Below are 23,583 nucleotides of genomic sequence, written 5' to 3'. Positions count from 1 at the left end.
AGAGAGAGATGGCCCATGCCTGACTCATGCCTGAGAAAGTTAAAGTCAACATTCATCCTGGGGGCTGACTCCTACCTGGGACTCCAGGGGGCAAGAAAGTGCCTGACTCCTCTTGGACGGTAAAGCCAGAGATTGCACTGAGATTGGCTAGCACTTTCAGGGGTTGTCAAAGCAAGGGATTTTCCCCATGGAGTACATGAAGTTCACCTGGTGAAACCTTATCATGAGGTTGTCTTGAATCCTATCCAATACAGTTACCTGAGAGGTGAGAGCACCACAGCAGAAAGAGGCTAGATGCCCAGGAGCTGAGAAGTAACAGTGGTAGTTTGTTAGAATAATGGCCCCCAATGCATCACATCTGTCACCTTTCTCCTTTACAGTGTGACTCTACTACTCTTTCCATGATGAGGTGGAATACATTTCCCCACCCCTTGAATCTAAGTAGCCCTTTAACTTTTTGGACCAATAATTGCAGCAGAAATGAAATCATGAGACTTCTAAGTCTAGGCCTTGAGAGAACTTGCAGCTCCTACTTTATCCTTCTTGGAACGCCTGTGTCATCAAGTAAAGAAGCCTACTGGAGGATGACAGATGGGTCACATAAGCCCAGCCAAGAGTCAGCATCAAGGTGCCAGTCATACAAATGAGGCCATCAAAACTAGCCCCCCAGCTGACCTGTCAACTGACTGCAAACATGGGTGAGTGAGCCCAGCTGACATCACTTAAAATCGAATTGCCCAGCTGAGCCCAACCCAAACAGCCAGCCACAAACTGAGAAAATAAATAGTTTTTGCTGTAAGCCACTAAGTTTTGGGGTGGTCTGCATTAATAGATAACTGATGCAAGCAATCATTTGAACTAGAGATGCATCTGCTGGTGTAAGAAGAACTGTAAAAGAGGGGCTCAGCAGGAAACCTCCAAATAGCCCACAAAAGCACCCCCAAGCTAATACCAATTTTAACCTTCTATACCAGACTCATCCAATAACACCAGCTTTTGCCATCTGCCACGCCTGGAGAGGCAAAAGTATCATTACAGATTTATCTTCTTCCTGCCTCTATCTCCCTTCCCACTTCTACAGCAGTGTCTTAGTCTGTTCCGACTGCTATAACAAAAATACCAGAGACTGGGTGACTTATAAGCAACAGATATTTATTTCTCACAGTTCTGGAGGCTAGAAGTCCAAGATCAGGGTGCTAGCAAGGTCAGATTCTGTGAAGGCCCTCTTCTGGGTTGCAGATGGCCATTTTCTCGTGTCCTCACTTGGTGGAGAGGACAAGAGAGCTCTCTGGGGTTTCTTTTATAAAGCACTGATCCCATTCATGAGGGCTCCACCTCATGACCTAATCACCTCCCAAAGGCCCCCATCTCCTAACACCATCACGTTGGGGGGTTAGGATTTCAACATATGAATTTTGGGGGCAAACAGTCAACCAGCATCAGCAAAATTTTAGTTTATTGAGTCTCAATTCAGCATTTAGAATAGCCAAACCTGGGTTAAAAACAAAAGCCAAAAAAACCCAAACCCCAAAACAAAAAAAACTAAATCCCAACCCTCACCTTGGACCTGCTTTAGCTGGAAGCCTGCAGTGGGAAAGGGGAACACGGTTCTCTGCTCTTTCACAGTTCACCTGTTCTCCTACCTGTTTCTAAGAATAAGAAGAAATGTTCACGGCTTGCTGGAGTTTTTATATAAGGTTATGGGAAGTTTAAAGGGCCAGTAGAAGACAAAAATAAGGTCAGTTTGAAAAATCACAGACCACATGTCATATTTGTTCAACATGCTACACACATTTGTCTTCCCCACTTTTATCGCACATGGATGGCACAGTCCTTGTCTCATTCATCTTTTTTTTTTTTTTTTGCTGTAAGCGGGCCTCTCCCGTTGCGAAGCACAGGCTCCGGACGCGCAGGCTCAGCGGCCATGGCTCACGGGCCCAGCCGCTCCGCGGCATGTGGGATCTTCCTGGACCGGGGCACGAACCCGTGTCCCCTGCATCGGCAGGCGGACTCTCAACCACTGCGCCACCAGGGAAGCCCTCATTCAGCTTTGATTCACCAGCTTCAGACACAGTGCCTAAGGCATAGAGACACCAAGAGAATGCTGCACTGGATTTATGTTGCGCTAAACCCCATTTTACTTTTAAATGCATTGCTAATAAGGTCTTTTATAAAGAGAAGGAATACTATTTAAAATAACAATGGGGAAGGGTAGTGGGGAAGAGGGGTTATTCCCAGAGATTATTTTGTTTACTTTGAGCATTTTTTGATTTGTAGAAGAAACATATTTGACTGTAGACTTTTTTTTTTTTTTTTTTTTTTTTTTGCGGTATGTGGGCCTCTCACTGTTGTGGCCTCTCCCGTTGCGGAGCACAGGCTCCGGACGCGCAGGCTCAGCGGCCATGGCTCACGGGCCCAGCCGCTCCGCGGCACGTGGGATCCTCACGGACCGGGGCACGAACCCGTGTCCGCTGCATCGGCAGGCAGACTCTCAACCACTGCGCCACCAGGGAAGCTCTGACTGTAGACTTTTTAGGAAAGTATTTAAAATTATTTTTGTATAAGTATTTTAATAGCAGTTTTATTGAGATATAATTCATATACCATAAACTTAAAATTATTTAACAAATATAAAAATCATCTGTAATCTTAACAGATAACACATTAATGTTTTGGTATACATCCTTCTAATCTTTTTTCCGAAACAAGTTTTTCTTGGGTGTAAGTACCTGACTTGAAGCAGCAAAATGATAGTACAAATTATAACAACATTTCACTGATTAAGAAGAATGTATGTTAAAGTACACTCAAAACAAATGTTATGTGGAAAATATCTCAAATTTCTAGCAGTAGTTATCTTGGGGAAGGTGGGAGAAAGCTAGGTTTGCTGAGAAGTGGAGGCAAAGCATATTTTAGTTTTACCTCTAATGTTGTAATTTTTTAAAAAGAAGGATAGATTCTGGGTATTAACTACGCATTTAAAAAAAAGAGAAAAAAATCCAAACATTAAAACAAGAGTTGCCACATGTATAAAGTAAGTTTTGAAGGGGGTGGTTATGATAAACGAAAAAGAATTAACATGTCTAGTCTTGGCAGGGAAAATAACTTCAGGAGCCTTGCCCTGCTACCCTGGTCTCAACCTCACTCCTTCCACAATCAGTTCCTGCCTCCTTAGTTCCAAAGCCATTAAAACTGCATCACATGATTGAGAAATGTTGGCGTCATCTCAGTCCTCTGAAATTCAGGTAGCTAAACTGTTTTTTAAATTTTCTTCCAGAAATATGTTCCTGATTATCAACTTTCAGTGATTCTTTTTTTTTTTTTTTTTTTTTTTGCTGTACGCGGGCCTCTCACTGCTGTGGCCTCTCCCGTTGCGGAGCACAGGCTCCGGACACACAGGCTCCGCGGCCATGGCTCGCGGGCCCAGCCGCTCCGCGGCATGTGGGATCTTCCGGGATAGGGGCACGAACCCGTGTCCCCTGCATCGGCAGGCGGACTCTCAACCACTGCGCCACCAGGGAAGCCCTTCAGTGATTCTTAAAGGGAGAACTGATTAGCGTCAAACAACTTAACGAACAAACATATATTAAACACCTACATATTTTAAAAATGTTCAGGTCGGTTTCCAAATGTTCCACTTGGAGTTATAGCAACAGTACACTCCATAGTTAAGCTGCATAATTGTGTTTTCATGTTTAAACCAAGTGCAAGCCACCTGGGATTTGGTAGCTAAGTACAGTCTTTTCTCGTTGCGATGGCATCAGGAACATGAGATGATGGGGGCTCCAGGTCACCCACTGTGCAAACATGAGGCAGCTGTTCATATTGCAGGCATGTGGCAAAGTCTGCAATATGTCACCGCACATGATTTTTCTCTATACTAGGCCTCTACCTAATTGGGATGAGGTTGGCACTTCTGAAGCCAGCATCCTACATGTAAAGCAGCTAGACATAAGAAAGAGACATATGCCCCTAGGCTGAGGCATAGATAACTCAAGTAATGAGAAAAGCTAGGAATGGAATGACCTGTTGTAGCAGTTCACTGTTCTGTTGGCTCCATTTGACAAGTCTTCAAAGATCTCCTTCGGGAGCTGCCCTGAGCCACATACACCTTGCTCTTTTCTCCTGTGTGACAGTATAGCAAGAAGTAGTATATATGCCTGTAAGCTGCCTAGGTAGGCAGTAGTACATATTATTTTATTATATAGCTACATGGAGCTCTTTCCATGAAAAGTGTTTTTTACACAAACTGTTTACTGTTTCAGTAAGATACATATAAGTTTTTTTAAAAAGTGCTTAATTAAAAAAAATCTACAATTATCCAAAAATGCTCTGAAAACAGAAAGTTTCTTCCTGAATTCTGCAACAAAAACTGATCTGACCTGATCTGAGGCTCTCATAGTCTTTAGTTAACACACTTACTGGTGGTATTCATATACTCACCACAGAAATATTAGTGTATTTGATAATGGGTGCCATCCTAGACTCTTTGGGGATTTTTTGTTTGTTTTGTTTTGTTTTTAAAGAAGATGTTGGGGGTAGGAGTTTATTAATTAATTAATTTATTTTTGCTGTGTTGGGTCTTTGTTTCTGTGCGAGGACTTTCTGTAGTTGTGGCAAGCGGGGGCCACTCTTCATCGCGGTGCGCCAGCCTCTCACTATCGCGGCCTCTCTTGTTGTGGAGCACAGGCTTGACGCGCAGGCTCAGTAGTTTTGGCTCACAGGACTAGTTGCTCCGCGGCATGTGGGATCCTCCCAGACCAGGGCGCGAACCCGTGTCCCCTGCATTAGCAGGCAGATTCTCAACCACTGCGCCACCAGGGAAGCCCTCTTTTGGGATTTTTAAGTAAAATATTTTATAGGTACCCTATCATTTTTCTAAAATCTGAAAAATTTTGATTCCAAAACACAACTAGCTCTAGGTTTTCAAACAAAGGATTGTGAAGCAGTATGTCCCCAAACTGTTACTGATGTGGTGATTCTACCAAACCCCAAATGGCTCCAATGAGTATTTTTGCCTCAAAGTATGTCATGAGGATGAATCTCCAGGAAAAGAGAAAAGAGGCATGTTAGAACAGCTGTAGGAGTAAAGAGGCTGAACAAAAAACTGCCGCAGGAATGATCTGGTAAGTGATGTAGCTGTAAGACTGTATAATTACCAGAAGCTATCCATCCATAAAGACAGCACACGGCACTGCTGCTAATAATTGTCTGCATAAAAATGAAAATTCCCACTCTTTTGAGACTTTTAGGTATAGGATATTCTTTTCTTTTTTATCTTTTTTTTATTGACATACAACATTAGTTTCAGGTGTACAACACAATGATTTGACATTTGTGTACGGATATTCTTATTTAGTAGTTCTCAACCTGTTTAAACATTAGACTATCCCAGGGAGGGAGCTTTCTAAAAATTACCCATGCATGGGTCTCACGTTCAGACATTTTGATTTACTTGGTCTAGAAAGGAGCCTTGACAACAGTTTTTTAAAAAACTCCCTATATGACTCTAACGGGCAGCCAGAGCTTTAAAAAGTCCCAGTACCCAGGCTGTACCCCAGACCAGACACAATCTTTGGGTGAAGCCCAGACACAAGTTTTTTTTTTTTTTTTTTTGCGATATGCGGGCCTCTCACCGCTGCGGCCTCTCCCGCTGCGGAGCACAGGCTCCAGACGCGCAAGCCCAGCGGCCATGGCCCACGGGCCCAGCCGCTCCGCGGCATGTGGGATCTTCCCAGACCGGGGCACGAACCCGGGTCCCCTGCATCGGCAGGCGGACTCTCAACCACTGCGCCACCAGGGAAGCCCTGGACACAAGTATTTTTTTTTAAAGATGCTCAGGTGATGCCAATGTATACATACACAAAGCAGATGGGTTGCGACCCACTGAGTTTCTTGGCTTAAGGCTTAAGTGTGTCAACTGTTTTTTAAAAAATTCTTCCTGAACCAAGTCATTTCTAGATAATCACTGTAGCAGGGTCACCAACAAAGAAAATAAAGCTTTCTCCACTCTGACAGTGGCTTATTCATGCAATCTCTCGTCAATTTTTCTATGAATGCAAAAGGGGAAGGGGAAGAAAGGTATGGAAATCACATGAGAAATATTTCAAAATACTTTAGCACAATAATCCATACTATGTTAAACCCCTTTACTACATACATCAAAGTGAAGAACAAAACTGAAAAGTAGAACTCACTTTGGTTGAGGCTATATGTAAAGGACAGCACAACTTAGAAGGTACATAATAGGAAATCATAGCATTTTCCAGTGAATTCTAGGACAGCAAATGAAATAATAATTGCAATAATTTTCCAGTGACTCTTTAACTGGTCAAGATGCCAATGTAAATCAGATTCCTAGACAAATTTCAAAGAAAGCTAGAAAATACATTAAAAATATTAAATTCAAGATAATTTCTGCTCAGAGACAAACTAAAACATATAGTAAGGTGCATATTTTTTAGACATAAGATATATCTCTTTTCCTTTACCTAAAAATAAATTTTTTCCATGCATTCTAATGGTCACATGAAAAAGACATTTACTTTTTTTCATCACTAACCCTGAGGAAGGATGAACAAACGTGGAGTAGACTTCGCAGCTCACCAGGAACCAAACTCCACACTTTTTACAATAATAAATGGCAAGTAATGGGAGAAGTCCAGGATGCTACACTTGTTCAGGCTTCCACACACATCGGTTTAAATACTTAAAACAGATACAACATTTGGATAATTGGCATGGTGACATTTCTCTGCCACAACTGAGCCATTTAAAAATTTTATCACTTTTAGTCCCTTTACTGATTTAAACAAACAAAACAAAATTTATATCTACCATGCAGGAACTTTCAGTTAACTATATAGGGACATTATAGTTTCATTGCTCAAGTTCCATTCAGCAGAAGAAAAATATGAATAAATTCTATGAGCCTTGTCTTTCACCAAAAGGATATTAGTTGTTACAATGGAGTTCAGAGAGGAAAACGTGGAGTTCCATTGCAATGGAATAGAGGAGAAGCTGGCATTTCTGCTTTGTCATTACAATTACTCTTCTTGGGATGAAACTTGGAATTGCAAATTTAGCTGAATTTACCGAAGTTTTAACTTTTGTAAATAAAATAAAATTCACTGTCTGGGCCAAAAACCCCAAGCAGCTGCTGTTGGGAGCAAGAGGGCGACAAGGACAGAAGAAAACAGATTCACGGCATTGTTATCAAGAATAGGTTTCCCTGCTATGTACTTCACCTCATTTGCTGGGCTGCTGACCACCATGCCAGTGCTTTCATCCAAACCTGCAACGAAAAAGAAGCAAGTGAGGTGGAAAATCCAAATGACTTGAAAAAAAAATTAGCTTTCTCCTCCAAAGGAGATAATCTTTCAAAGATTCTCAGCCATTCGTAAAATGACTTTAGAGGATAATGTATATGGTGAGTGATACGGAACCCATGATTACAAAAGGTCTCTTTGAATAAATGGGTTTCAATACACCTCAATGCTGCTCTCTCAACAATGCTGGAGTTCTTTCCAAAGTAGAAGGGAGAAACTGAAAAGCAGAGATGGCATGAAACTGGCAGACAGGGCTTGCCTTCCCAGTGGCTCCCCACTAAGACCAACCTGTGAGACTCCTGAGAATAGGAGCCTCTACAATGGATACCCAGGAGTAGCAAGGTGCTTACACAAAGAAGGCACACAAAGATGAATCTAATCTGCTCCCCAGCCCACATTTTTTTCCCCCAACCCACTCAATATGATCAGAAACTTCCCAGTTAGAGCCCAGTTTAGAATAAAACCTAGGCTCTTTAAAAAAATGTGTAATGGGTGTGTGTGTGTGTGTGCGTGTGCGTGTGCATATATGGTTACTAACCCTTTAGTATAAATTAAAATCAGTTTGCTTCCTCCTCAGCATCTAGATAAGACTAATGAACCTGAGAGAACAAATGTTCTGATGGTGGAAAGGGGAGTGGAAGGACAAGTCGATTATCTTGGGACATGAAGAGAACTGGGAGCACTGTATTCAGGGAACCATTCTCCAGATGTCTAGCCTCTTCACTGTATGAATCAAAGGAGAAAATGTGGTTGGTTAGAGGGTGGAGCAAATACACACCTAACAGAACATGTCAGTACACTGACATGACAGGAGAGCCTTAGATGCAAAGCACAAAAAATTCTGGAGAAAACTGACTCTCCCATGTATCTTTTTTTTTTTTTTGCGGTATGCGGGGCTCTCACTGTTGTGGCCTCTCCCATTGCGGAGCACAGGCTCCGGACGCGCAGGCTCAGCGGCCATGGCTCACGGGCCCAGCCGCTCCACGGCATGTGGGATCCTCCCAGACCGGGGCACAAACCCACGTCCCCTGCATCGGCAGGTGGACTCTCAGCCACTGTGCCACCAGGGAAGCCCTCCCATATATCTTGAATGGGACTAAAAACTCAGTGGGGAGGATAGCATACATGATGTCACAGTAGAAAAGTACATCATATGTGTATAGTCAGATTATTAGAATAATTATTTCTCAAATGGACTTGGAAAATAAATGGAAGGAGGGGCATTATAATGATCTGACTCCAAAATTCTGCATCCGTGGGATTAGATAAAGACCCATAAGCAAAAGCATCCGTCTCCTGCACTATCCTATCTTCCCTGCATAGCTTCTACTCATTGTTCTGTAGGAGTAATTCTCTTTCAATCAATTTAACACAAAAGAATGAGAAATTCAAAATGGTAGAGGAGACTTTGCTCTTTCATTCTGGGTCCCCCAACAACCTGTGTCTTGGCAATTGTTTTTATTATCACATCTCTTTTTTTTTCCTTTTCCATATTTCTTCCCCATTGCTTTCTTTTTTTAAAGATTTATTTATTTATTTATTTTTGGCTGCATAGGGACTTAGTTGCAGCACGCGGGCTCTTCGTTGTGGTGCGCAGGCTTCTCTCTAGTTGTGGCGTGCGGGTTTTCTCTTCTCTAGTTGTGGCGTGCAGGCTCCAGGGCACTAGGGCTCTGTAGTTTGTGGCACGCAGGCTCTCGAGTTGACGTGTGCGAGCTCAGTAGTTATGGCACATGGGCTTAGTTGCCCCGCGGCATGTGGGATCTTAGTTCCCTGACCAGGGATTGAACCTGCATCCCCTGCACTGTAAGGCAGATTCTTTACCACTGGACCACCAGGGAAGTCACCCCGTTTTTTTAAGGACACATTTATTCAGTGTCATGATCAGAGTACTGCATTTAACAGTCAACAGCATGGGTGAAAAAAACAACTCTACATTAAAAATCCTTGTTGTAATGCTCTACACTTTCCACAGAAAAGAAACTAAAATAACTTGTTATACAATTAGGCAAAATACAGTCCTTGAATTTTTTGCCCATAAACATATCTTCTTTGTAGCAGCCACCACAGTGCATGGCTGAGTTCCCATTTCTTTAATACACCAATAAGTTACAACAATAAGGTAATGTTCTTACCACTAAATTGCATGGTAGCTCCTAAATACGAATCCACAATTGATCCTAGTAATCCAGCCAGACCCCCAAATGCAATAATTGGCCACTGAGGAGCAGAAATGTCTAAATCATTAACGAAAACCAACTGCGTAAGGAAGTATGCAATGCCCACAAAGGTCCCACCAAGGAGACTGGAGGCAAGGCCCACCATCGTAACTCCTCCATTGGTCCCTAAAGAAGAACATGGATAAAATCATCTGGTTAACAATCAGCAAACACATAAAGTCAAAAAAAGCAAAATATTTTGGTACCTATCTAATCAAGACTAATTTAAAGAAAGGGTTCACTTTGATGCAACCCAAAGACCATCCTACTTAGAAAACAGGCTTTTCTCCTCAGTAACTCCTGACATTCTAAGCAGTGATGTGGAATAGTTTAATAGAGCTAGACTGCCCGGTTTCAATCTTAGTCCTGTCATTTCCAAGTCTGGTTACTGTGGTGAAGTTACCTAACTTCTCTATGCCTTAGTTTACTCATTTGTAAGATGTAAACAATAAAAGGACCAACTCACATGGTTATTAAGAGTAAACAGTAATCCATGGAGAGCAGTTAGAACACTGCTTTGCACATAGTAGGTACTCAAATATGTTAACTGTTATGATGATGACGATGATGATGAAGGGGAAAAGAAGAAAAATGAGAGGAAGGAGGAGGAGACAATGATAAATACTAGTAGTAGTAGTAGTTGATAATGATAATGGGGAAATGAGATATACATTGAAGCACTAACCACATAACAGGCTCCCAAGAAACACTGTATCATCTCCTTCCTTTTCCTTTCCCACTGATAAGCCTGTGGGCCTATCTCTATGTTTCTATATTGTTTATCTAGGAATTACTAACACTTCCTGCAAGTATTATTTATTACCACCGATTTAATATCCTATAGCGATTTTCCAATTAAGGAGACAAACTGAAATTCTTAAAAGGCTTTTAAATAAGAAACACAATAAATCAAGAGGCTTTTTGTTCATTTTTGTTTTTTAAAGAAATTTAAATAAAGACTCACCTACTGGAACTTTCTCCCAGGTTGTTATCAGCCTCGGTGGGCTTTTACTCAGAACAGTGCCAACTTCTGAAGCCCATGTGTCTCCAGCAGAGCAGGCCAGTGCAGCCAAGAGAGACAAACACATCCAAGAAGCAGTGTGCTGCTTGGAAAAATCTATTGGGATTTCCCCAGGGCCATTTTCTATCATGTATAGCAGGGCCAGCTCTGTGGGCACAGCTCCATTACAGAATACCTGAATCCAATTCCTCTGCCCACCTAGGAACAAACAAGGGAATGAAAAGGAAAAAAAATGTTTTCTCCTCAGGAGGAACATCATGCATTTATAGGAACTTACATTTCAAAACTTAAGAAAAGAAAAATGACTAAAATTTCAAAAATGACTAAAAGTGGGATGGTAACTTTGCCCACATTCTATATTGTTTTAGAATAATGAATGATAGACTTCAGTATTTCTAAAATTCTGCTGTTACTTGCTATTGTGGTAAAGTAATAATAAACTGTATCAGGCTACTACTAAAGTAATTCTCATAAAATTTATGTTTCAATAGTCTAAACATGTTCTGATTAAAAGCTTATGATATGTTAAGATGAAATAAAGGTTACTATTTTAAGTAACATTAAACATAATTCATTCTACCTTCCTTGTATTCTGAATCTAGACGTTTCTTTGTTTCTCCCTTCCATTTAGTGAGTCTTGAGGAAGAAAGAAAAAACATCAGCAAAGAGGTGAAAAAGCTGAAATTTGCAACAGTTAGGATAAATCCAACCACGAGCCCTGAAAGAAACACATATATACACAAAATTACACTTAGTCCATACATTAATGCTGTGAAAAAAAGAATGATGTTTTTTCAGTTATTTTCATATTATAACTGGAAATGCTCATTTCCCATACATTTACATTTTTACCAACTAAGATATTACCAAACAGTATAGGGTCTTTCAAGTTTCTATTTTTTACATTTTCCCCCCATAGCCTGGGATTTTTTTCTACTTTACAAGGAAAATTCAATAAATAGAGCATCCAAGAGTAAATCTGGGAGAGAGAGGCATATAGAAAACAAATTCCAACATGACAGAAGTAAGTCTCTCCTTATTAGTAATTATTTTAAATGTAAATGGGTTAAATGATCCAATCAAAACATGGAGATTGGCAAAATGGATAAAAATACGTGGTCCAACTAAATGCTGTCTACAAGAGATTCACTTTAAATCCAGAGACACAAATAGTTTGAAAGTAAAAGGACTGGAAAAGATAATCCATTCAAATGAGTGACCAAAAGAGAGCAGCGGTGGCTATACTAATATCAGACAAAATAGACAAGCTCAAGACAGCATTCATGTGACATGATCTCCCTCTCTCCCTCTTTTTTTTTTTTTTTTTTTTAGCATTTCTTTTCTTTTGGGCATAACAAAATGCTCGAGGCTCATCTTAGACCTACCTTGCCCCAGCCCTGGAAGCAGACACTTCTCTGAGGAGCTCTGGTTCATTACAGTGGGGAATGGAGAGCAGAGGTCAAAATCTAGGCTCATGGTGTGTTCATTGCTACTGGGGTATATTTGCTTTTTGTGGACAAAGCAAGTGAATACACACACATACAAATATACACACATGCATATATATGCATGCTTATATATGGGCACGTACACATGTATATACACATACACATAAATATTTTGGAAATCTCAAGATCACACCAGTAACTCCAATTCCAATCTATCTCCACAGGTTCTCTTTTGCTTTTCCCCATTCCATATTTGTATGCCTTTTTCCTTAGTTAGAACTCTGGCCTCAAACAACAATGACAATTTCACTCATCTGCTCAATCCTCCATTACGTCTAAAAAACTGTTTTAGAATTGCTTCACCCATACGACAACAAAAACAAACGTACTAAAAATAGTTTAAGATTTCTTTGTAATTCTCCCCTTCCTGTAACCCCAGACTGAAGGAATAAAGAATATAGTTAAATACTGGGTCCATAAGTTACTCTTTTTCTTTTTCTTTTTCTCCCTTCAGTGTGCTTATAGTATTCATTTAAATACAGTTGGGTTCATCTGTTTTAGTTTGCTTTCAGTTTTAGATCCCCCCTTCCCAACTTCACTGATATTCTTAAACATGCTTTTAAAAGTCACACTTATATAAAAAGGTATATTTAGAGAGATGTCACTTCCTCCCATGTCCCTTCTGCCCCTCCCTCTATATTTTGCTCTCTTTCCATTCTTTGTATGTATTCAACATCATTGTTCTCCAGTTTATCATTCCTGTGTTTTCTTTTATGAAGATAAGCAGATATATGCATGTTTTCTTATTTTTCCTTCTTCCTTACACAAAAGGTAGCATTCTCTATATGTGATTTTGAACTTTCAAGCACACTTTTGACAATTTTATCTTCCTTCTTTCAGGGAGAGAATGTGCTAGTCTGCCACTGAGTACTCAGACCAGTGGCACCCAAGAGTGGCAACCATGGGGTTCATGGTTGACAATTTCTGCTCTCTGTAACTCTTAAGATAAATAGATTGAGTTTTGCTATATGAAGATTTTTATTAAATAACACAATAAGCAAAGTTCTACTAAGTAACGGAATAGATATTAAATAATTATTAAATAAGTTACCATGTATTTAATAAATAAGTATTAAATAATAGAACAAGGGACCAGGTTCCTATTTCTGTAGCAATAGGAAATTTTCTATTGGTTAGCTCCATCCTGACTGATTGATCCATCCAGAGATACTCAGTTATTGGCATTTTACTTACGTTTAGTACTTTTTTTACCGAGAGTGCAAGAAATCACTATAACGCTGTATAAAGTGAAATAAAGTGCTTCAGCTCTGGCGTTGAACAGTCTCGAGTTAAAATCTTGACTCTTCCACTTACTTCTGCATGACTAGATGTTACCTAACTTTAAGCCTCAATTTCTCATTGGTGTATTAAGAAGAAGAATAATTCCTACCTCACTGGCTTGATGTGAAAAGTTAAATGACATAATTTTTATAATATGCTTATTATAAACCCAGCATGTAAGAGGCCCGTAATAAATGTTAACTAATATCATTGGCAATAATGGCAGTTACAGTGGCAAAACCTCAACAAGAACATCATTATTATTGCACTTATGTGTTATTATTATAATAATAAAGATGAATATTATTATGTTACCCAACCTTTAAGGTTTTTCAATTGTTTTAAAATATATTACAAAATTACTACATGGGTATTGGAGGGGAAAGCCAAAACATACAGAAGTCAAAGTGCCTCTTTTCCTCACCACCGCCACTCCCACCCCTTCTCCATGGACAGTCATTGTTAACAATTTGTTCCACAGTCTTAAGCACACCCAAAGTGAGATGGCCCTAAAAAAACCTACACTGATATGCTACAAAAAGGCATCTACATCCTTTTTACTTCAAACACCTCAAAATATCACATGAAGTGATCAGTGTTCAAGTTGATGACGGGTTAGGAATGAGGAAATAAATTGAAGCTAATGTGCTTTGAAGGAATGATTTCTTTTATGTAGTCTAAAAAATATCTTAGAACTTTTTGCATCTCCCAGTTATGACAACTTTTAGATTAGTAACTGCTAACTCCACTTGGTGTCTTTTCCACCTCTTCAACCCACCTCTATCATCTTTAATTGTCCGTGCTAAGGAATTAATTTGCATAACAATCGGATGCTCCCAAAGACTGTGAAGACTCAAGAATTATGGCTGCCTTCTGAGCTTAAAACAGGTAAATTCTATAACTGGCAGATGCCATCTAGGGAAGTAAAACAACACTGTCTACAAATGTCTTTGATAGTGGGAGTAGAGTTACCCAAAATTCCAACCAAGGGGACCTGGGAATAATATCTGAGAGACAAGAAAGGGAAAGGTAGGACTGGAATTTTATAACTGAATAAACTCAAACCTAATCAATTATATCATAAGTAATTTGCCTAGAGAAAGACTATGGGAATCAAAAGAAGGCGGGTTAGCCCAAAATATAGAATATGAAGGCCAAGAGAACCAGAGGTTGGCAGACTTAAATACTATATAAGGGACAGGACTGTTTGACCTGTGGATTTGCATTACTGACTGTTTCTCAGACTCTGTCTGACTTCTCAAGTGCTCTGACTGCAAGAATTGGACATGTCTGAACAGTGATGTTTGTATTCCAGTTGGCCCAGTAGTTCTATATTTTATCAGATTAATAAAGTAGCATTCTGGCTCATATATTAGTCTCTTATAACAATGGCAACATAAACCAGTTTTCTTGGCTCTAATCAACTCTGGGTACCTGACAGAATGAGGTTTCTATTTCAAAAGACTGAACGCCAGACCCGAATTATGATAACCAAAGAGGTAAGGCCATCCTTCTGAGAACACACAGAGCACAACTACTGGCCCTTCCTGACAACACCTCATTGGCTGTGCACTTCCATTACACTTACAGCATCTCCTTCTGGGGATTAAATGCCTCAAACCCATCTTACTTATCATCTGTCTCCTCTGACAGTGGGATTTTTATCTATTTTGTTCATTACTAAGCCTTCAGTGCCCAGAACAATGTCTGGCATATAGGGGACCCTTACTAAATATTTGTTGAATGAATGAATAAAAAAAAATGGGAAACCATTAAGCCTAAGCGTCTTGACAAGTGAAATTAAATTTAAACTTGTCAAGCCAAGAGACTGATGACAAACTGTCCACACAGACATGTTCAAAGGAACACACTGAATAACTAGACTAGACAACATTTTCTTGGAGCAAATCACCTGCACAGTGCTTTACAGTTTACAAGTACATTTTCACACAACCCCTCATGTGATCCTCTCCTTATTCTAGAAGCATTCTTTCTTTCAAGGAGACAAGAGCCCTTCACTTCAGTGTCCACCCTAAGCACTACCTCAACCCCTCCCCTCTTCCTTCAACACTGAGGTGTATGTTCCTGTGTCATGGAGGACTCTAAACACCCAGATCCTGAGGAAGTTCTGAAACTCTTCTCAATCCCAAGCACACTAAAGACATGATATGGCAAACCTTAGTAAAATTCCTATGACTGTAATAGTAGTTGTGGAAGGAAAACAATACTAACATTTATAAAATACATGTTATTATTTTATGAGTGCCAGGTCCTGTGCTAAGCATTTTACACGTATGACTCCTCCTGATAAGTCAATGCTATAGATAATATTATTCCCTCTAATTTTATGGGTGGGAAAATTATAACACAAAGTTTAAGTGACTTGCAGTCATACTTCAGGACAGTATTCCCAAGTACTATGATATACCTTGAATCAGCATTACAGTTTTTTGTCCTTAAGGAAAAAAAAAGCTCCAAACAAAAAAGATACCAAAATTCAACAGAATGCAATGATTAGGAAAAGGGTAGTGGTTTTAAAATCAATCTACATATATTTCCTAAGCACTATTATAAGAGTGTGTAGCACTATTCAAAAAAGCTTAGGACACAGAAGCATATGATACACTCTGTGTCTTTGGGGAGTTTATTGTATAATACTTCATAGTTTAAAAAGATATGTTGGGGCTTCCCTGGTGGCGCAGTGGTTGAGAGTCCGCCTGCCGATGCAGGGGACATGGGTTCGTGCCCCGGTCCGGGAAGATCCCACATGCCGCGGAGCGGCTGGGCCCGTGAGCCATGGCCGCTGAGCCTGCGAGTCCGGAGCGTGTGCTCTGCAATGGGAGAGGCCACAACAGTGAGAGGCCTGCGTACCGCAAAAAAAAAAAAAAGATATGTTGTTCCACACATTATCTTGTTTGAGCCTCACCAATAAGCCCATAAGGACCTATTTCATAAGAGATGAAGAAAGTGAGTCTCTGAGGAGTTACGTGACATGGACAAGTTCACAAAGATAGCAGGTGGCAATGCTACAATTCAAATATATATCTTTTAATTCTTTTTTTTTAAAGTCTTTACTGAATTTGTTATAATATTGCTTCTGTTTTATGTTTTGGCTTTTTGGCCACAAGGCATGTGGGATCTTAGCTCCCCGACCAGGGATCCAACCCGCTCCCCCTGCACTGGAAGGCGAAGTCTTAACCACTGGAACACCAGGGAAGTCCTTATATCTTCTAATTCTAAATCAAGCCAGGTAGGAGAGGAGTAGAGGCCCAAGGGCTAGGAGGCAGAAAAGGAAATGGTAGTAGGAAAGAAAAAAAGTGGAGATCAGAAAAGTAAGAGGAGAAACAGGATCATATACAGCATGGAAGCCAAAGGAAGACAGTACTTCAAGAAGAACTTGACGCTTCTTCCCACAGGTCAAGAACAATGAAAACCAAGGCAAGGCTACCTGAGAAAGGACATTTTTAGCAAAGCATAACTCTATATTATTATATTCAAGCAGAGATTGCTCAAATTATTTGCTATAAATGAGTAATTACTTTCAAAGTGCTAACAACAGATTTCTCAATTTCTCAACAGAACTTGAACAGTGTATCTCAATTATGAAGAAGGAAAATGAGCATGATTCTGAAAAACTGTGCCTAATAATAACAAGCACCCTATACATGTTGGCTATGTGCTAGGCTCTGAGCTAAAAACTTTATAGTAATTATCTCACTTAATTCTTACTGCAATCCTAAGAATGAAATCAGGGGTGGATCAAGATTTTGTGGGTCCTGAAGCTTATAAATTGGGGGCCCTCTTTTTTAAAAAAAAAGCACAAAAATATCTTTTACCTCTGTAAAATTTACAAAACAAGACCATGAGAGCACATTGTTAGGGCTCTTCCTAGAACCTTGAAAGGTACCATTGCAAATGAAATGCCATTAAGTTTAAGCTTTATTACTTTCATGATTTGTCCTTCTCTAGGTTAGATTTTTTTTTTTTTTTTGCACAGGAAGCATTTATTTATTTTTTGAAATTTTTAAAAATTGAAGTATAGTTGATTTACAATGTTGTGTTAATTTCTAGGTTAGATATTAAAAACCCATTTCTCTGAAAACTAAGGTACAGAGAGGTTACGTGACTTTTCCAAATCCGTAACTATTACTCAAACTCATCCTGCCTGATTCTAGTGCTTGTTCTTTTACCTATCAGGCTATATTGTCTCCGTGATGGCCTGCTCTAGTTTATAAAACTTTATGAAACATCTGCTGTATGTGAACACAGAGGGGATAGGGTGTCTCTACAGTGCATTAGGGCTAATGATCATCAGCATTTTGAAGGCTGGGTAGGCACTTCAAGACCTGCCAGTTCTAAATAATCCTTATCCTGTAGTGATCTCAGCCAACAGGAAGTATTTGGTGGGGGAGGGGGGGAATCCTCATGTCTTGGGGCTTATAACACTGGTAGGATATGAAAATCCCAAAGTCAAATCAGATCCCATCAATCCCCTGGTTCGAGGCAGGGGGGATTCTAGTTTGGGATAAAATCTTTACTGTGTCCTGATAAGCCCTGTATTATCTGGCCCTTACCTATTTCTTCAACTTTATCTTACTCTACTTTTCCTTTCCTTCCTATTTTCCAGTCAAATGAGCCTTATTCTCACACCTGAACAAGCCAGGCTTGAACATGTCAGGGCCTTTCTACTTGTTCTGTCAGTGGAACATGCTTCTCTCAGATCTTCTCATTTCTGACTTCTTCAGGTCCCAGTTCAAAACTACCTCTTTAGAAGAAAGGTTAATCCAGACCCTATCCACAAAAGAATGCCCCACATTCCCCGATATACACACTTTATTATCTTTAATTTTTTTCTCATAAACTTTATCGTTATATTAAAAGTTTTATGTATTTTATTTGTTTATTATCTCTGTACTAAAGAATAAAAGTTCCATAAAATCTGAAATCAGCTATATCCCCAGTTTCTAGAAGAGTGGCACACAGTAACTGCTCAACAAACATTTGCTAGAAGAATAAATAAATGGCCTGTCCCCATCTCAATTCTGAAGAATGAATCAAGAATACTCAGTTGGGACTACTCTGCCTGAGGCTACTAACAGCAATTTCCAAGTGCTATTCTTCTCAATGGCTCCTCTATTTTACCTTGAGGAAAAATGTTCCAATGTTTCTGCTAGCAGAAAATTTAATCCAACTCAGGAGCAGAATAACCAAGGTCCTCAAAAGTCTATCCTACTAATCTAGTTGTTATCAATTACAAGGTTCAATTTGTACATCACACTAAAAGGGTATGTTAGTATCTGAAATTTTGACAGAATAGTAAAGTTGAGTAATGCATAACTTTATCCTTGTCTAAAATATGCAACATTGTGATTTATAGGCTCATATATTCAGAATTTAGAAAACATCAGTTTAAATTATATAAGCAAGCACTTATTATATGGTTAAACATTCAAAAGAAAAACATACCTCCTAAAGCCCCAGTATGATTCAGACTTTTCTTTTTAAAGCCATTAGAGACGATCAGAACAGGAACAACAACAGAAAACAGCCAACGCCAAGGAGAAATAGGCTGTAAGTTACCTGAAAAATTAGAAAGGTAGAGCATAAATTGTATGAAGGCTGCACAGGTTAGCCTTGGCTGCAAGCTTTGATAACTGCATTCTGGATTAAAATACTGTGGTAAGTAGAGAAACTTAGAGATAAAGCCACCAAAGTAAAATATTCATGTTGAGAATTATATATTTTCAGAGAGACAATCCTAGTGGGGAATGACCAAATAAGTCCTGTCCAAGTTTAGAGAACCATTTACAACTATTTATAATAATTTTTTTTTTTTTTTTTTTTTTTTTTTTTGCGTTACGCGGGCCTCTCACTGTTGTGGCCTCTCCCGTTGCGGAGCACAGGCTGCGGACGCGCAGGCTCAGCGGCCATGGCTCACGGGCCCAGCCGCTCCGCGGCATGTGGGATCTTCCCGGGCCGGGGCACGAACCCGTGTCCCCTGCATCGGCAGGCGGACTCTCAACCACTGCGCCACCAGGGAAGCCCAACCTCACTTACTTTTCACCAAGCTAGATGTAATAATTACATGAAATAAAAGACATTTTGGAACCGGTATAACTAGTATTATGACAAGCAGCATTTACTAAAAGCTTTAAAACGTTCAAGGCACTGCATATTTCCATGTTAGTAAATGCAAATCAGGCCGTGGAAATTAAGTAAACACAACAGTTTATAACCATTCAGAGGATATGAGTTTTGGCTTTCACAATGGTACTTTCTAAATTTCACCGATTAGATTATAGAAAGACAATTTAGAACATTCATACTCACCATAATAGGTGCTTGCAGTCATAGACATAATCCAGAAAGCTAAAGAAATGCAAATGATCAGACTCAATATAACTATATTAGTTATCATCTCTATGTATTTTTTGTATGTATTGTGGTCAAGATCTGTCATGAAAAATAACAGTATGAACACCTGGGGAAGAAAATATCTCGCATTTTTGAGAAAAATAGTCATTTAAGTTGCCAGCAAAACATTCGTGTAGAAGAGAACATAAATGCCAACATCTTCCACCGTCCGAGAAAATAATATAAACCCAAACTATTTCCGGAAACTGGGCTGGTGGGGCGCTGCCGCAGAAGCCTGGGCGAGATTAACGCCTCCCTGGGAGAGCAAACCGCAACCTCTCAGACAGCGGCGGGCTCGCAGGCCGCGGTCCCGTCACACCTGAACTTCGCAGCAAGGAAGGTGAAAGGGAAGCGGAGACAGCCAATCAGCGGCCCGGGAGGGCGAGCTCCGCCCCCACCGCCCACCCACGCGCCGACGCCGGGGGTCGGCAATGCAGAGAGGCGAGGCGCGGGCCGGAATTTGGCGTGTTCCGTCGGCGAGCCCCGAGTGTCGGAGTGCGGTCACTCTCGACGGCCGCCCGCGCAGCCCTAGAGGCCGGGTCCAGGCGGCCAGGGCCGAGGACCCTTGAGCTCAGCTCGCTCCTCGTCGCTTGTCAGCGTCCCGTGGCTCGCCTCCTGCGCGCCTGCGCAGCCGCCACCCGTGGGCGTCGCCTCGCTCACGTGAGCGTTTAAAGGGCGGCTCCAAGGGCTAGAGGACCAAGCGAGGACTACCGTCAGCAGGGCCCTGTACGTTTGTAATGCTCCTTAGAGTCTGGAGGCTTGGAACACCTGTAAAGGTCTTGTGTTTGAGGACATACCCAAACGCTGAAAAGTGAAACCACCACCAAGGCAGTAACAGAATAGAGGAATGAAAGCAAGTGAACTTAGACCCAGTAGACCATGTCAAGCATCAGATTCGAATGCTTTTTCGTCTGTGAGCAGTTCATGGCATACAATATTATGGACTTTTTACGGGTGGGGGATATATTGGGCTGTAGAAAGGGAATTTTATGACTGAGAAGATCACTTAAAAACAGCACCTGTAAGGTGCTGGACACTGTTAGCCGCTGGAGATGTAAAGATAGCTCGACATAGTTCCTGCTATTGAATTTTCAAGTAATTATTATGTGGAAGATTGTGGAAATTGCTCCCGCACCTCTCCTATTTAAAGTCAATTCACTTAGAAAGCAGAACGGTTTGTCACCTTAAACAAGTGAATCTTGTGGCTGATTTCACGTTTTAATTAATTTTTGTTTGCTGGGTTAACAGTAACTAATTGATAATTACATTATATTCTGAACTTTTTCAGTTAATTGCTAACAGTGTAAAAAGAGGAAGCAACTCACTTTCAGACATAGTACCCAAATGTGTTTTAACCCGCTAAAAGTAATTACTTTTTGAAAACTCACACTGTATTATATGCCAAGACTATTTGAAGCTCTTTCCTTTGGTAAGGCATCCGATTAATTACCTGAGAACCAAATTTGTGAAGTAGGACTAAATAGTAGTGGACTTCCCTTACTATATGCATATGTAGCCTTTATGCAGAAATTATGTGACCACTTAAGTTTTGTCTGGGTTTGTTCAGCACAGGTAAGTAATTGGATTACCTTAGAAAGCTGACTGGCCAATATTAGTGATACTAGACAATTAGGCATAGTTATTATTAATAAAACCTAATATTTTTGTGGTTTGCATAGTGACCTTGTTTTTGTCTTTGCTTAGACAAAATTATGAACTGGGGGGCTTCCCTGGTGGCGCAGTGGTTGGGAGTCCGCCTGCCGATGCAGGGGACACGGGTTCATGCCCCGGTCCGGGAAGATCCCACATGCCACCGAGAGGCTGGGCCCGTGAGCCATAGCCACTGGGCCTGTGTGTCCAGAGCCTGTGCTCCACAATGGGAGAGGCCAAAACAGTGAGAGGCCCGCGTACTGCAAAAAAAAAAAAAAAAAAAAAATTATGAACTGGTATTGCTTTTTTCCCCCCTTCATTTTAGTACAGTTACAGGGTTATCTTGCCTGATTTTGGTGTTCTTTGAGATTTTTATGTCTAATAGGAAACCATGGCCTGTGCAGGCCATCTTCTAACAACAATGAAGGCTAGCTTTGTCTGGCTAGTTCCTGAATGTCACGGATGATTTTCTCTCTCATGAATATGTAGCTAAAATTGCATATTAAATAATAACGGTGTTGGTGACTGACTCTTCAAATGAATATTTCTCTTCCAGTTTTTCCCGGTGTCCAATTATTGCTGTTGTTCTTCATAAAACAAGTTATTAGAGCTTAAGGCTGAAACAATTTGGGGGAATTAATGTAGTTAAAATATTCTTTAAAAAGAAACAATGATTTTACAATCTGATAATGTTTAGAGACAATCTGAAAACATTTCAACAAAGTCTTTTTCCATTTGCTTTAAAAGCCACTTTCTAGCAACAGAGAATTTTATGGTTAAGCATTTTCTAAACTATATTCCTCAAGATATCAGTAGGTATGCTACCCTCCACTACCACCTCCCCTCCAAAATACCTCTGATCAAATTTAAGGTTCAGAAATTTTGTTTCTTCATAGGACTGTGAGAGTGCACTAAAGGCTCTGAGAAGTTAAGAAACTTTGAACATTTTTGTTAAATCTTTCCAACAGTTAATTGTTTTACCACAGATTACCTTCCCTCAGAAAACATTACAGTTTGAGAATTGTTATTGTAATCAGAGCAACAGACTGAAAGTTCATTGTTGGAGTAATAATCTTTAAATTTCACAATATAAATACCTATTTATGTTTAAGTGTTATTTGACATAAACATTTTCTGGGATAGACATTTGATACATAATATCAATTGTAAAAATCATCCCAATGGCAAAAAGCACTTACTGATGCTAGGAAAATATCAGTGGGTTCTATGTACAGTCACTTTGAATCTAAGCCAAAGGAGTTATTTAGATTTTGTGAAATCTAAAGAGAAATGTGTTAATATTAGAATGGCTAATATAAACATGCCAGACCCCTGAGTCCCAAAAAGAAAAGAACATACACACAAACACACACTTGAAGGAACGCAGAAAATAAAGACAGATGTGTAGACAATAACATTATAATGAGATGATGACTTTATCCAAGTTATGTATAAAACAGGACTCAAGGAGAGAAGCACTTATGTCACTTTGGTATGTTAAGGAAAAGTGTCACAGAGAGAGAGGGAGCATCAGAGCTAATACTTAAAAGATGACAGGAAGATTGCTAAATGACCAAGCTAAAGTAAGGGCAATATGTAAAGATGTGGTGGTTAAGAGGGTGAAAATAGAACTTCATGAGAATGGAGGATTTAGACATAAAAAGGTCTGAAATACTAGCTAAATAATTAAACTGAAAATTCATCTGAGAGATAGGCACGTATCTGCTTTCTTGGCATTGAACCCAAAGTTCTTATTTTTTTAAGCTTTTGGAGCACAGATTTTAAAAGCCTAGGCAGCAATTTGAAGACTGGTATGTTGTTTTAGATTCAACTTATTCTGAAAGGGCATTAGGAAGACGGTAGGGGGCAGTGAGGGCAGGAATAAACAAATGGAATTTTGTTTTTCCCCGTAGACTTGAGGACAGGAACCATTTCCATCTGGTTCATTCTAGTTCGCTCAGTGTCTCTTAGTGAATGTTAAAAGTGTTTTTTAAATTAAAGTACTAAATAATATTTTAATACTTAGAAAAAATTAATAAGAAAAAAATCATATCTTATTTCCTTGCTATTAAAATAATGCATATCTACAAATAAATCTTTGTGTGAGCCTCAAATTATTGTCAGGGTAGACAGAACATTTTTATAGCCCTTCATATATCTGGTGT

The 23,583-nt window shown here is 39.9% G+C and overlaps 1 protein-coding gene across 1 annotated transcript; it reads right to left on the bottom strand.

The window, feature by feature from the left end:
* Positions 1-1,069: 1,069 nt before the first annotated feature.
* TMEM19 (transmembrane protein 19) lies at positions 1,070-20,391 on the bottom strand. The gene is made up of 6 exons (XM_082635809.1): positions 19,685-20,391; positions 18,821-18,934; positions 11,146-11,283; positions 10,509-10,763; positions 9,461-9,670; positions 1,070-7,294 (listed from the first exon to the last, which is right to left on the bottom strand). The coding sequence occupies exons 1-6, from the start codon at positions 19,875-19,877 to the stop codon at positions 7,128-7,130; spliced, it is 1,077 nt and encodes a 358-aa protein (XP_082491935.1). The 5' UTR covers positions 19,878-20,391; the 3' UTR covers positions 1,070-7,127.
* Positions 20,392-23,583: the final 3,192 nt, after the last annotated feature.

This window comes from Mesoplodon mirus, assembly GCF_964341445.2.
Source record: "Mesoplodon mirus genome assembly, chromosome: 11".
Classification (NCBI taxonomy): Eukaryota; Metazoa; Chordata; class Mammalia; order Artiodactyla; family Ziphiidae; genus Mesoplodon; species Mesoplodon mirus.
This window is presented reverse-complemented; position numbering and strand designations above follow the sequence as displayed.